The following is a 14,448-nucleotide window of genomic DNA, read 5'->3' as shown; positions in this document are numbered from 1 at the left end:
ATTTTATTATATGATAAGCATTTTCTCTGAAAGCCTATCAGAGAGCTTAGCACAGAACTTTCTATGATGATGTAAATATTCTATATCTGCACCGTCTACTAAGGTAGACGGTAGTTGTTTGAGCATTTGAAAAGTAATGTAAATGAAAAGTGAACTTTTAATTTTATTTATTTTAATTAATTTAAATTTAAAGAATTACATGTGGCAAGAGGCTACTTTATTAGACAATGAAGGAAAAAAATTATCTATCAAAATTGTGAGATCTCAAACACATTTGATCTATTTAATTAGACAATACAGAGAATGAAGGGATTCAATGCAAAAGAAATCAAAGAGGCCTGGGTTTGAAGTCCAGATCTATCACTTATTAGCTGACATTGGGCTACATATTTCAGCTCACTTAGCTCTGGTTTGCCCATCTGTAAAATGGCGATAATTAGACTATTTTCATAAAGCCGTTTTAAGAATTGAGATGATGTAGGCTTCACACAGTACATAATAAGCACTATTACATAAATGGCAACTACTATTTTTAAAGATATTTTTCAAAACTCTTCATCAAACGAAGTAATTTTATTTTATTAGCAGTATTATATTATGGACTTTATTTCAATCTCTAGGGTAAATTAAAAATCGCAAACAGGAAAACTAGGTGCAAAAAGAAAAAGAAAGGAAAAAATATTTTCCTATTAAGAATGAGTATAATATGTGTGCACAATAGATGTACAGGAACAGGAAATATGATTCACACCTAAAATTTAAATTGTTCAGAGACTTGTCACATAAGTATAATTTTTATTACATCTTCTGAATTAGCAGCAAGTTTGAAATGATATCATTGAGGGAAAATCCTGAATGATATCAGAATATTTAAAGATCTTAAAATTATTCATCATTCTGATAAGATTTATACACTATCCTCAATGAGTCATCAATGCATGACATTAGAAATAGTCAAATTTTTTTCTCAGTAATGTAGTACACATAACAAATGCCTTAAGTAGTCATTCACATTTTGTAACATTTTACGAAAGAACTCAAGTTTTTGTATTATTCTGATATAATACAAGTACTAGGCACAATTCCAAATATTTGTTGAAATCATTTTTGGATTTGATCGTCTTTAAAAGTAAATGATCAACATATGTCCCTAATGTGGTTTGTTTACGTATCTTGCATTACGTAAAAAATTTAATTAAATGAAAATATTACTAGTACTATAAATCTGTAAAGCAATATTTTACATATATTCCTCGTGTTCTATTATTTCATAGCAATTTTGCTTCTATTTGGGAATCAAAACCCCAATCCTCTGAATACTTAAAAGGATGCTTTAGGAGAATTAAGACCCACAGGCCTATTAATAAATGTTCCATTGTAACAAACTGTGGGATGTATGAAAAGATGAATAATACCCTCTTTACTTCTTGCATTATTTTTCTAGGTTACCACCAGTCTTTAAGATCCATGACAACGTCAGGAGGGAAAAATGGTTAAGAATTACTTACTAAAATTTTAGACCACATAATATATAGATTCATTATATAAGATACTATACAATTAATGGCTATGTTCTTGATAGTTCCACTTAAAAAGTACAATCAAATTTTTCCTCCAGAAACTGACCATAAATGATCGCATTTGAAATGAACTGATCAGTTTTTCCTGCTAAACTCAAAACTATCAAAGAGTAATGCTGAGATTAAGATTAGGAAATTATTGAAATGTTAAGTTAAAAATATTAAAGTTTTGCTTTCACACTTGGCCTACCTTACTTTCCCGAGAAACTGGCAGTCGCAATAATGAATCATTGCCCACATCTCCCATAAGGAAATTTGTCAGGCTATGGAGGGAGGTTAAAAAAAACCCAGAAATAAAAAGACAAGTCATTACATTGCTCTGTCATAGGCTTTACATTCAACATGTCATCTAAAATAAATGCTTTTTCTGTAAGATCCTTAGAAATAAACTCCTAGGAATCTATTCACATAAACCACATAGTCATTTGTAATGAATGTTGCTTCTAAACAGCTATAAAGACACCTCCAGTAGAAAAACAACACAGAATGTAGCTTTTCCAAAGTTGTGATAATATTTTATAGTGGTTAATAATTTACTTGTTATTTACTGAATTGTGTGACATACGTTCACTGAGAAACCTAGGCCCAAAATTCTTTAAATGACTGTCCTCTACTTACATATTCCCAAAGGTAAAGGCCAACGTTTCAATGGAAGAAAACACTTCTCTGAAGAGATCGTTTTTGTTTTCTTCATTAACTTCTGTGAAGTTCACAGCTATAGGGAAAATTTGGTTACAAATAAGTGAGGAAGAAAGTATTTTAAACTAGATTTATATAAAGTCATTTAATCTCTTAAAAATTCAGTTTTACTTAAAGAATAGAAGATTCAGAAACTGAACAGCTTAATACACAAAATGGATATGATGTTCAAGTTTTTCATTAAAGAAATCACACAAAAGAAATCAGCTTGCATGAAAGTAGCTGCCATTCCAAACTGACTACTGCATGCATTACATAATGTGACACATCGAAGAAGTGACTCAATGTAAAATCAATCAGTTTTGGAGTCCCAGAGTCCATGCTCCACCAGACCTCTCTCATTAAGAGTGCTCTATTCTATTTCCTCTTGCTTATTGCTTTATGGCATTTTATTTTAAACAGCTAAACACATTGTGGCTCACTTAAGTCAAAATGAAGCATATTTTTCACTATGAATTACCAGTAATTGAAGTCATATATAGATTTGACATAGCATAAAACCTATAAACAAAGCATATCACATAAAAATCACCCAATGCTTTAGAAAATTTAAATTCCTATTTATTTATAGCCTTATTTCTTATAGGCTCTTGGGCTCTGAGGTCCATGTTAATTAGATAGCTGTCTTTTATTTAGCGTAGAGATATTCTAACATTTTGCATTTTGTTAAAAAAATTGCGAAACATAACTGAAAAAGGTTTCTTACTGTAACTTCTCTGTATGCACCTTCATTAAAAATCAGATACAATTTACCAAGACAAATTCTGAAGGTAGTATTTTAAAGGCAATTTTTAAAAAGTAACCCAATTCTACTCATGTTGAGTTTAAGGAGCCACTGGCTCCCTGTATTTCCCCCTCCCTAGGATCCTGGCCAACAAAGGGAAGGTAGAGAAACCAAGTAGAAAGGATGCTATCCTTTGCCTTAATACAGAGTTGTTCTTAAGCTTGGCTGCACATTACAATTACCTAGAGAGATTTGAAAACAAAGTCTGGATCCTACCACCAAAGATTCAGATTTCACAGGTCTAGATATTTGTTAAAAAGCTCTCCCAGGTGATTCTAATGTGCAAGTAAGGTTGAAAACGCTTGCTGGAAAGCAAGGATTCCTAAGCAGGGATGAATTAAACCTCAAGCTGGTAAACCTCGTGAAATTACAACCAAGACTTCACATGTATAAACCTTTGTAGATAAGAGGGGCTAAGGTCTATACCTTTCATCAGATTCTTTTAAGTATCTCTGATGCAAACAAAAAGAAAAACTTAAGAAGCACCATAACTAATTTTAAAAATATTTTTGGACTTCTGCTTTGGCCAAGATGAAAAAACAGGTTTATACTTCTTCGTGAAATACTAAAAGAAACCCGTACAAAATATACGAAACAACAGTTTTAAAGACACTGGCTATGAGGCAACAAAGGACAAGAATCCTGACAGACAAGAACCAAACATGGTAAACCCCACAATTGCCCCAGCTTACTGCCTAATATCACACAAAGTAGATTTCTGAGCAAACGAAACTACTTGGGATAAAGAAGGTCATTTTGTAATAATGGAGTCAATCTATCAGGAGGGTGTAACAATTCTATACATTATGCACCCAATAAAAACTTCAAACTGCATGAAGAAAAACCTAACATAACTGCAATGAAATAACAAATTCTGCTACAGCCAGAGATTTCAATAACCCTTCTCAATAACTAACATAACACACAGACGGAAAATCAGTAAGGATATGGAAGATTTTAATACTACCAGCCATCTTGACCAAATGGATAATTACAGAACACTCCACCCAATCACAGCAAAATACATGTTCTTTTCAAGTGCACAGTGAATATTTACCACATTATTGGCCATAAAACACGTCAATGGGTTTAAAAGGATTCAAATCATGCACAATATGTTCTGTAACTAAATGTAATTAAATTAGAAATAACAGAAAGGTCTCTGGAAAATCCCCCAATAGTAGAAAAATAAAAAAAAACACAGTTCTGGGCCGGCCCGGTGGCTCAAGCGGTTGGAGCTCCGTGCTCCTAACTCCGAAGGCTGCCGGTTCGATTCCCACATGGGCCAGTGGGCTCTCAACCACAAGGTTGCCGGTTCGATTCCTTGAGTCCCACAAGGGATGGTGGGCTGTGCCCCCTGCAACTAAGATTGAACACAGCACCTTGAGCTGAGCTGCCACTGAGCTCCCGGATGGCTCAGTTGGTTGGAGCGTGTCCTCTCAACCACAGGGTTGCCGGTTCGACTCCTGCAAGGAATGGTGGGCTGCGCCTCCTGCAACTAGCAACGGCAACTGGACCTAGAGCTGAGCTGCGCCCTCCACAACTAAGACTGAAAGGACAACAACTTGAAGCTGAATGGCACCCTTCACAACTAAGATTAAAAGGACAACAACTTGACTTGGAAAAAAAAAAAAAGTCCTGGAAGTATACACTGTTCCCCAATAAAGTCCTGTTCCCCTTCCCCAATAAAAAAAAAAAAAAAAAAAAAACACAGTTCTAAATAACACATGGGTCAAAGAAAAAAAGGAAAATTAGAAAGTATTTTGAACAGAATGAAAATGAAAACACAACTTATCAAAATTGATGAAGGGGGGTGCTGGGAGGCACAGAAGAGGAGAAATTACAAAGGGACATGTGTTTTCTGGATTTTTATGGTTTCATAAGAATATGAATATCAAAATTGATCAAATTGTAACCCTTTAAATATGTACAGTTTATTGTATGTCAATTACTCTTCAATAAAGCTGTTTTTAAAATCTCCTTGGAAAGTAGACTCTAAATAGTAATTTATAATGTAATACCAGCGAAAATGTAAAGCCTACTCCTATTTCCAAACTTTAACCTGTTAGACTTAAAAATATATGTATTTTATAACACTATTCAAAATTCTATTATTCCTCTTTCTTTCCCAGGAATGTACTTTTTCGTAGAACAAAACATGACTTGAAGATTGAAAAAATAATTGTGAGCAGTGAAAAGACAATTATTCGAACCATCTTCCTCCCTTACCTCCATTCCTACTTGAATGAAGTTACAGCCATCTAATAAAAATTCCTATTACTGCTCTTGCCTCCATTTCAAAACAGTCCTATATTTCTAACATCCTTTCTGTTTTTCCTCCTGCTCACTGCTCCAAAGAAAAATCTGGCTCCTTTCCAATAACAAATCTTCCCACTATCTCCTGCATTCTCCACACCCTTCACCACCATTACTCGTCCCTCATAGCTTCACTATCTCCCATGCAATTGACTTTTTCTTTTCTTAAGCTATTAACATACTCAAGTCTTTCCCAATTGGAAATTTTGTTAAAGATTTTTATTAAAATATAACTTACATACAATATTATATTAGTTTCAGGTGTACACCACAGTTATTCACCATTTACATGCCCATGTCACGGCACCACGTTATGACACTATTATTGACTATATTCCCTATGCTGTACATTACATCCCCATGACTTGTTTTATACTTGAAAATTTGAACCTCTTATTATTCCCTTGCATCTTTTCCTCCCTTTTAAAATTTTTCAATTACAGTTGACACTCAGTATTATATTAATTTCAGGTGTGCAGCATAACAGATATTTATATAATTTAAGAATGATCTCCATGACTAGTCTAGTAGGCACCTGGTACTATACATAGTTATTACCATATTATTGACTATATTCTCTACCTTTTACTTTACATCCCCATGACTATTTTGTAACTATCAATCTGTACTTTTTAATGGCTTCACCTTTTTCACTCTGTTCCCCAACCGCCTCCCATCTATCACCCCAATAAATCTAGTACTCATCTGACACCATACATAGTTATGACAATATTATTGACCATATTCTTTATGCTATACTCTACATCCCCATGACTACTTTCTAACAACCAATTTGTACTTCTGACTCCCTTCCCCTTTTTTACCTGCTACCCCAACCACCCTCCTATCTAGCAACCATCAAAATAGTCTTGTATCTATCAGGTTGTTTCTGTTTTGTCTCTTTTGTTCTTTCGATTCCAATTATAAGTGAAATCACATTGCATCTGTCTCTGTCTGACATACTTCACACTCAGGACACACCCTCCAGGTTCATCCATGCCACTGCAGATGTCAAGATCTCATTCCTTTTTGAGGCCTCGCAATATTCCTGTGTGTGTGTGTGTGTGTGTGTGTGTGTGTGTGTGTGTGTGTACCACTAGGCTGCCTCTACATGTTGGCTATTGCAAACAATGCTGCAACGAACATACAAATGCACAGGTCCCATCTAAGTAGCATTTTGGGTTTCTTCAGGTTGTTACCCAGAAGTGGGATTACTGGGTCCTTCTCTGTCTCTTGTTATAGCCTTTGTTTTAACGTCTATTTTGTCAGTATAAATTTTGCTACCACAGTTTTTTTTCCTTTCATTTCAATTTTCATGAAATGTCTTTTTCCCCTTTCAGTCTGTGTGTGCCTTTTGATCTGAAGTGAGTCTTTTGCAAGCAGCATATGTAAGGGTCTTGTTTTCTTATCAGTTAAGCCACCTTATACCTTTCGATTGGAGCATTTAATCCATTTACATTTAAAGTGATTATTGAGAGATATGTAGGCTATTGCCACTTTATTATTCATATTTTTTATCTTTTTTTTTTCATCTTAAAGTCCCTTTGAGAGTCCTTATAATACTGGTTTGGTGATGATTAACCCCTTTAGCTTTTTCTTGTCTGGGAAGCTCTTTATCTGTCCTTTGATTCTCAATGACAGCTTTGCTGGTTAGAGTAATCTTGGTTGTAGGTCCTTGGTTTTCACCACTTTGAACATTTCCTGCCAATCCCTTCTAGCCTGCAAAGTTTCTGTTGAGAAATCAGCTGACAGTCTTATGAGAGGTCCCTTGTAGGTGATATTTGTTTTTCTCTTGCTGCTTTTAAGATTCTCTTTGTCTTTAACCTCTGGCATTTTAATTATGTCTTGGAGTGGGACTCTTTGGGTTCATCTTGGTTGGGACTCTTTGCACTTCCTGGACTTGTATGTCTATTTCCTTCATCAGTTTAGGGAAGTTTTCTGTCATACTTTCTTTAAATACGTTCTCAATCCCTTCCTTTTTCTTCTCCTTCTGGTACCCCTATGATGTGAATGTTATTATGCTTGATGTTGTCCTAGAGGTCTCTTAAACTATCCTTATTTTTTTTTTTTTTTGGTATTCTTTTTTCTTTTTGCTGTTCAGTTTGGGTAATCTGCTACCTTGTTGATTCGATCCTCTGCTTCATCTAGTCTGCTGGTAATTCCTTCTAGTGCGTTCTTCATTTCAGTTATTGTATTGTATCCTTCACTGGTCTTTTTTTATGGTTTCTACATCCTTTTTTATGCTTGTTATCTCTTTGTTGGACTTCTCACTAAGTTCCTTTACTATCCTTATAACCATTGTTTTGAACTTTGTCTCTCCTGGTTTCTTTGCCCCATTTTGTCTAGTTCATTTTCTGGAGCTTTGTTCTATTCTTTCATTCGGGACATATTTGTCTCCCCATTTTGGTTCCTTCCCTGTGTTTGCTTCTGTGTATTAGGTAGGGCTGCTATGTCTCCCAATCTTAGCAGAGTGTCCTTATGTAGTAGGTGTCCTACAGGGGCCAGTGGTGCAGTCTTCCTGGTCACCTGAGTGTCCCTTGTGTGGGTTGTGTGTGCCTCCCTGTTGTAGTTGAGCCTTGGCTGCTGTCTGCACATCCATAAGAGGGACTGTGGGCTGATTGGCTATGAGAACTCTCCATGACTACAGTGGAGGAGCTGTTGTGCAGGGGCTGACCCTATGGAGCAGGATTCGCTTTAGCAGGGCTCTGGTGCCTGCCCAGTCTTCTCTCTGGGTGTGTTGTCTTCAGACGCAGCCCTGTGATGTTCCATTTCAGTCCGAAGCTGGTCATTGGGTGTGTTAGCCCCATGGCCTCCTGGTAAGGGCGCCGCCACAAGTCAAATTCAGCTGCAGCCTGTGCCCTGCCCAAGGCCATCTGTCATGAACCACAAAGTAATACACAGGTGGCCGCCTTCCGCACTGAGCTTGGAGGTGCCTTGAGAGGCCAGACCATGAACTAAGGCTGGCTGCCTCTAGTGCTGGGCTTAGGGCTTCTCAGCAAGGGGTACAGGGCAAGCTGAAGCCAGATGTTGTTTGTTTGGGGTTTGTGAACCTTTGAGAGATTTTAGGAAAGTCCACAGCATGAGCCAAGAGAGGCTGTTTGTATGGAAAGCCACTGTAAGTGGCTTGGGTGCGTGCAAAAGTTGGGTGGGCAGGGACTCGAAATCACCAGGGTGGGATGAACAAACAGTATTTGTTTGATGGAGACTCAGATAAGGTGGCTGCCTGCATCTGCACACCAGGATGGAGAAGGACTCAACAAAGAAACAATGGATTCTACTAATACTTCTGTTTGGAAGAAAGCCACCCCTACAGCCTGGCCCTGAAGCCAGACAACTCAGTTCCTGCCTGCCTGTCCCTGTTGCCCCTCGAGCCTGTGCCCATGCGGGAGCTCAGAGTGAGTGAGTCAGTCACACAGGGAGCTCAGAGTGAGTGAGTCGGTCAGCAAGTAAGTTCATGCACAGGCCCTTTCAGAGGAACACCTGGGACTGCAGCCCCCTTCCGTCTCTCTCACTCACAGTCTCCGCTGGTTTTCACAGCCAAAAATTATGGGTACTTCTCTCCTTGGCACTGGAACCCTGGGCTACGGAGCCTGGTGCAAGTCTGGGACCCTTCACTGCTCCAGGGGGAACCTTCGTAGCTGAGATATGCCTCTTGACTTTTAACGGTCACATACAGGTGTGGGACCAGCCTGTTCCGCGTCTCTGCCCCTCCTACCAGTCTTGATGTGGCTTCTTCTATAGGTCCTTAGTTGTGGGACTTCGGTTCAGCAAGACTTCAGGCAGTTCTTAATGATGGCTGTTCTGTAGTTTGATTGTAATTTTGATGTGGTCATGGGAGGAGGTGAGTACAGCATTTATCCACTCTGCCAACTTGAGTTCTCAAAAAAATTTTCATTTTACCATATTTCTTCTTAAAGCTACCACTCAATCTAATTTAACACTTCTTTACTATCAAACTTCTATAAATTGGTCATGACTGAATTCACCAGGATTTGGCTTTTCATCCATTTTAATGATTATCAGGGGTTGGAAAACGTTTTATGTGAAGGGCTAGATAATAAATATTTTAGACTTTTCAGACCAAACAGTCTATTGCAACTATTCAACTCTGCATAAAGGAACCATACATAAACAAATGACATACAAAGATACACAAACAAATACAAGTGGCTGTGTTCCAATAAATTTATTTACAAAAACAGCCAACAGGCAGATTTATCCCACTGGTAGTTTGCTGATCCCTGAATACTGGATGGGTTCTGAAGCCAGTCTGCCTAAGTTAAATCCTAACTCTGTCTCTTAAATTAGGTTAAGTAACAACTCTATTTGCTTAATTTTTTTTGTTTATAGAATGGGAATAATATGTATTTTGAGAAATGTTGTGAAGATTGAATGAACTCAGAACAGAGCCTGTTACATAGAAAATGCTCAATAAATGTTAGCTATTAGTTTCACTCAATACCACTGAGTAACACCATCAACAAAACCTCCTATTAGTCAAACTTGGAGGCCTATTTTGTTCTAAGTTTTCATTCTACTTGACCATTCTGTAACTCTCAACATCTCTACTACTTAAGACATATGCAACCTTGGACAAACTTCTCTATTTCAGCTTCATTATCTGCAAGAGAGCTGATACAAAAATAGTATTAACCTCAAAAATTTGATGTGAAGATAAATGGGATAATCTATGTAAAGAGCTTAACAGCTTCTGGCACACAGTAAGTAAATCTTCATTAATGTCAGCTATTATTACTCAAATTTTAACTACCCCCTTCCATCTTGAAGTATTCTGCTCTCTTAGAAGCAATGTGTTATAGTAACTAAAATAAGTAAGACTTCAGACTTTTAGACTTGAGTTCAAATATGTGACCTCTACCACTTCCTGTGTTACTCTAAATATATTACCTAACTTCAATTTTTTCTGAGAAAATAAATGTAAAGCACCTAGAGTACAGTGGTTGGTAAACAGTAAACATGAGCATCTTCATGTTCTAGATACATCTATAGGCAATTTGTACTTCATATAGTCATTCCCACTGAGCCTTCGTTTCTCATACCATGTTTCCCCGAAAATAAGACCTAGCCAGATCATCAGCTCTAATGCATCTTTTGGAGCAAAAAGTAATATAAGACCCGGTCTTATTTTAATATAATATGAGACCAAGTATAATATAATATAATATAATATAATATAATATAATATAATATAATATAATGGTGGGTCTTATATTAATTTTTGCTCTAAAAGACACATTAGAGCTGATAGTACGGCTAGGTCTTATTTTGGGGGAAACACGGTATTGGCTTTCTTCTCTATTCATTATCTCCACAGAATCTCATTCACTTTCGTACCTTTAAGGGAATGAATCCTTAAACTACCTGTCTAGTTTTAACCTCTGAGCTTCCAGACCCACATTTACAATGGTCTGTTTGATATATTCCTTCTCCTAGTTCCCAGTCTTTACCTACCAGCACTGCAATCTCAGCATGTACTAAACTGAGTATCTTCCCTTCTGCTCTGTCCCTCAAACCTACTCTTTTCCATACATCCCTTAGCTCATTGGTTAGCTTTCAAAATGCTTCTAAAATATTTTTTTTATTCCTTTCCATTAGTGTTATTATTGCCTTAGTTCAAAAGGTCACATTGTACCTCTATTCTGGATTATTTAACAACCTGCTAACCAGAGTATCAGTGTCTGTCTCTACTCTCTCCCATCTATTAGCCATTTTTCAAAAACCTCATCAAAATTTTGCTCAAGGTTCAAATAATTGTCTTTCTTGGACTCCCTATTATATCATAACAATAAGCACTAAGATACATTTAGTATCTCTTCAAGAAATCACATGAATAGCTTTCATACATACACCTTTTAGAGTAGCAACTTTCAAACCTTTTTGACCACAACCTTCAGTAAGAAATACATATTACACATCATGACCAAAAATACCATACATACATAATAATTACCAGTTATATAACACCTATGGAATTTTTGAAACATCCTTAAATCTTACGCGAGTACTGCATTATGACTTTTTCCTATTCTTTTTCATATTTTAAAAATGTAGGTCATAGTCTTCTAACTTGATGTCATAAATCATGTGTGACAGTTTGAAAACCACTGAATTAAAAGATGTAATGGAAGAAAATTTTCACCATTCACATGGGGGAAAATGCTTGGGGTAAAATAAGTGACAAGATTTACGAAATGAAAACTTTAAATTGCTTCTGAGAAACACAAAAGACAACTTGAAATAAAACGCATACTATATTCTTAGATAGAAATGCTAAGTATATAAATTGTCCATAATTTAATTTATAAATTTAATTCAAATTACCCTCAACCTACCATGATATTATTTTAAACTAGACAAGCCAATTCAAAAATCCTGATGGAAAAATAAATCATGAACAAAAAGAGTAATAGAAAGAGCAGCTACCCTTACCAGGTATTGGCACAAGGCTGAACAAATCAATGGGACAGAATAAGGTCCAGAAATAGATATAAATATATGTGGCAATTTAGTATTTATCATAAAGATGGCATCACAAATCAGTGAGGAAAAGATGAATTATTCGATAAATTAGCTAAGCACATAAATACTTTAGGGTTATTTAATAAATGACGCCATGAAAACATTAGAAGAAAAAACACTGGAGAATGCTATTATAATCTCAGAGCAGAGAAATCCTTCCTAATTCCTAAAACCCCCAAACCATACAGAAGATTGATAAATTTAAATGCAAAAATAAAATGTCACATGCAAATCAAAAGATAAAAAACAAACTAAAAATCTGCAACTTATATCAAAGATTAAGGGCTAATTTTACGTATACAGACTTTCTACAAATCAATGGTAAAAAAAAAAAGACCAACCGTCAAGAAAAAAATGGTTAAAGGGTCAATCCACATAAATGCAAATCAACTCTACACTGAAACACAAATTTTTACTATAAGTAGATACACAAAGACTAGATAACAAAGCTTGGTAACCAGTTTTGTTGGCAAATGTGCAGGAGGAAATCTGCCTTTTCAGCACTATGATCTCTACAGAGGGAATTCAGCAATATCCAAAATATAAATGCACACGCTCTCTGATCCAGTAACTACCATCTAAGAATTTACATGGGTATTCATTAAAGCATTGTTTGTAACAGAAAAAAACTGGAAACAATCTGAACATCTATTAGTAGCAAACTGGTTAAATATATCATATAACATCAATATAATGCATAACCATGCAACTTTGAAAAAACAAAACAAATAAAAGAATAAGGAAACCCTTTATGTTCAGATAACTCAGAACAATGAGGAAGAGGCAGAATGCTACCATTTGTGTAAAAAGGAGAGTAAAAAAGAGAACATACAGTATTGGCTTATACATGAGTAACATGTCTCTAGAAGATACACAAAAACCAGTAACAGTTGTTTATCTAGTGAAAGGAATGGGTGGCTAAGTGTCTGAGGTAGAAAAGACACTTCACCGTTGAATCTCTTTTATATCATTTCCATTATGAACTGACTAAATGAATTGCCCATTTAAAAATTAAGTTTTCAAAACAAAAAAACAGGAGGCTTCTATAATTTTGTAAGTATAATTTGCCAATTTTTAAACATACGGTAAAATACAGATTATGAAAAACCTAAAAAATACAGATCATGAAAAATCTAAATAAACGGTCCTTTTAATTTACATTATAAATATGACTGACCAAAATAATTGTAAATACTAATGAAAACACAAATACTAAGTACATAATAAATTACTGCAGGCTGAAGATGTCTTTATTTCAAAAATAGGCTGTATCTGTCTTACCATATTGCAAATATTTTGTCAGACTAAACTTCCTGCTTGGAAACAGGAGGAGACACAGGAAATACAAATCACTACTAGAATAAATGGAAAAAGCTAAGGATTTTTCTTTTAAAGTTACTAAAGGGTAAATTCCACATTTAAAATAAAGAGTAAGAGGAGTAAAATTCCAATTTCTCACTTATTATGCATTGAAATGCACAGATTTCACGCATTCAAACCTGTAGTAGCACAAACGAGATTATACCTCGCTGATTCTAAAGTTACTTTGTATTTATGTTATTTTTTGAAATGGTTTGGTATATTGGCAAAATGCGTTTGACAGCTAAGACTTCCAAAGCAAGTCAGGTAGGTCACCGTTGTTTTCGAAATGTAATCAGGGGTTGAGACAAGATAATTTCCACATTCCTGACAGCTTACTGATCCTAATATATAATGATTTTCCTCTTTAAAATAGAGATAAAAATGTACCTTTATAGGTTTTTGGAAAATATTAAAGTAGATAGCTTATGCAAAACAGATTGCACAGAATTAGACATTCATAAATGGTTTCTACCTTTCCCTTGCCTTTCCAGGGTTGAAGACTAAATAATCATTAAATGAAAGACATAAGCTCTGATTTGATCTCAATTTTTTAGGTCACTCAATATTTTTCATTTGGAATTTCAATGATATTTTTAGATGGGCTCAAGAACAAGAGTGGCGGGGGGAGTTTTATTTAAAAACATAAACTTACACCAAAGAAAACACAATTTTTAAAGTTTCCAAATCTCCAGTCTCATGAAGTCCTACTGAAACAGAGTAAGTTTCCCAACAAAATAATCTTTTGAATTTCATCCAACACAAAAAAATAAAATCCTAATAATAAACCTAAGGGTACAAAGACAGTCATAGTGGGAAACAATATTCAAAAGATATGCTTTACCTCACAGAAAAAAGATCTTCAAGGCAGCTGAGAGGCCACTTTCTGCAAGTCTGTCTCTGGAATGTGGACACCAACTACACACAGGCACACTCCTTCCCCAGGACATCCTGACTGAACACAATAGCTACTGACAACAATCAAGTGAACTGCGGTCGCTATTTCCAAGCATGGAAATTTTACTATCTATAGACACCAATTTCCCTATCTAAGTTAAATGGCACTTATAAACAGTCTATTTAAAAACAAATTTGGTTACTAAGCACATTTTAAAAAGTCATAGTAGAAGTTATCCATTTTTTCCCCATTTAAATCCATCTACATTTTTC

At 35.6% G+C, this 14,448-nt stretch overlaps 1 protein-coding gene across 10 annotated transcripts in view; it reads right to left on the bottom strand.

Moving 5' to 3' along the window:
* The window catches only part of ARHGAP29 (Rho GTPase activating protein 29), a 73,624-nt gene that overhangs the window by 29,023 nt on the left and 30,153 nt on the right, over positions 1-14,448 (bottom strand). For all 10 annotated transcript variants that reach the window (XM_081057415.1, XM_081057418.1, XM_081057421.1 and 7 more), the window contains 2 exons: positions 2,199-2,295; positions 1,771-1,843 (listed from right to left, as the gene is read on the bottom strand). In XM_081057415.1, coding sequence (XP_080913541.1) covers positions 1,771-1,843; positions 2,199-2,295 — 170 coding nt within the window. The remainder of the gene's footprint in view (positions 1-1,770; positions 1,844-2,198; positions 2,296-14,448) is intronic.

Source organism: Rhinolophus hipposideros (assembly GCF_964194185.1).
Source record: "Rhinolophus hipposideros genome assembly, chromosome: 8".
NCBI classification, from domain to species: domain Eukaryota; kingdom Metazoa; phylum Chordata; class Mammalia; order Chiroptera; family Rhinolophidae; genus Rhinolophus; species Rhinolophus hipposideros.
The sequence above is the reverse complement of the archived record's forward strand: the minus strand, read 5'-3'. Positions and strand labels throughout refer to the sequence as shown.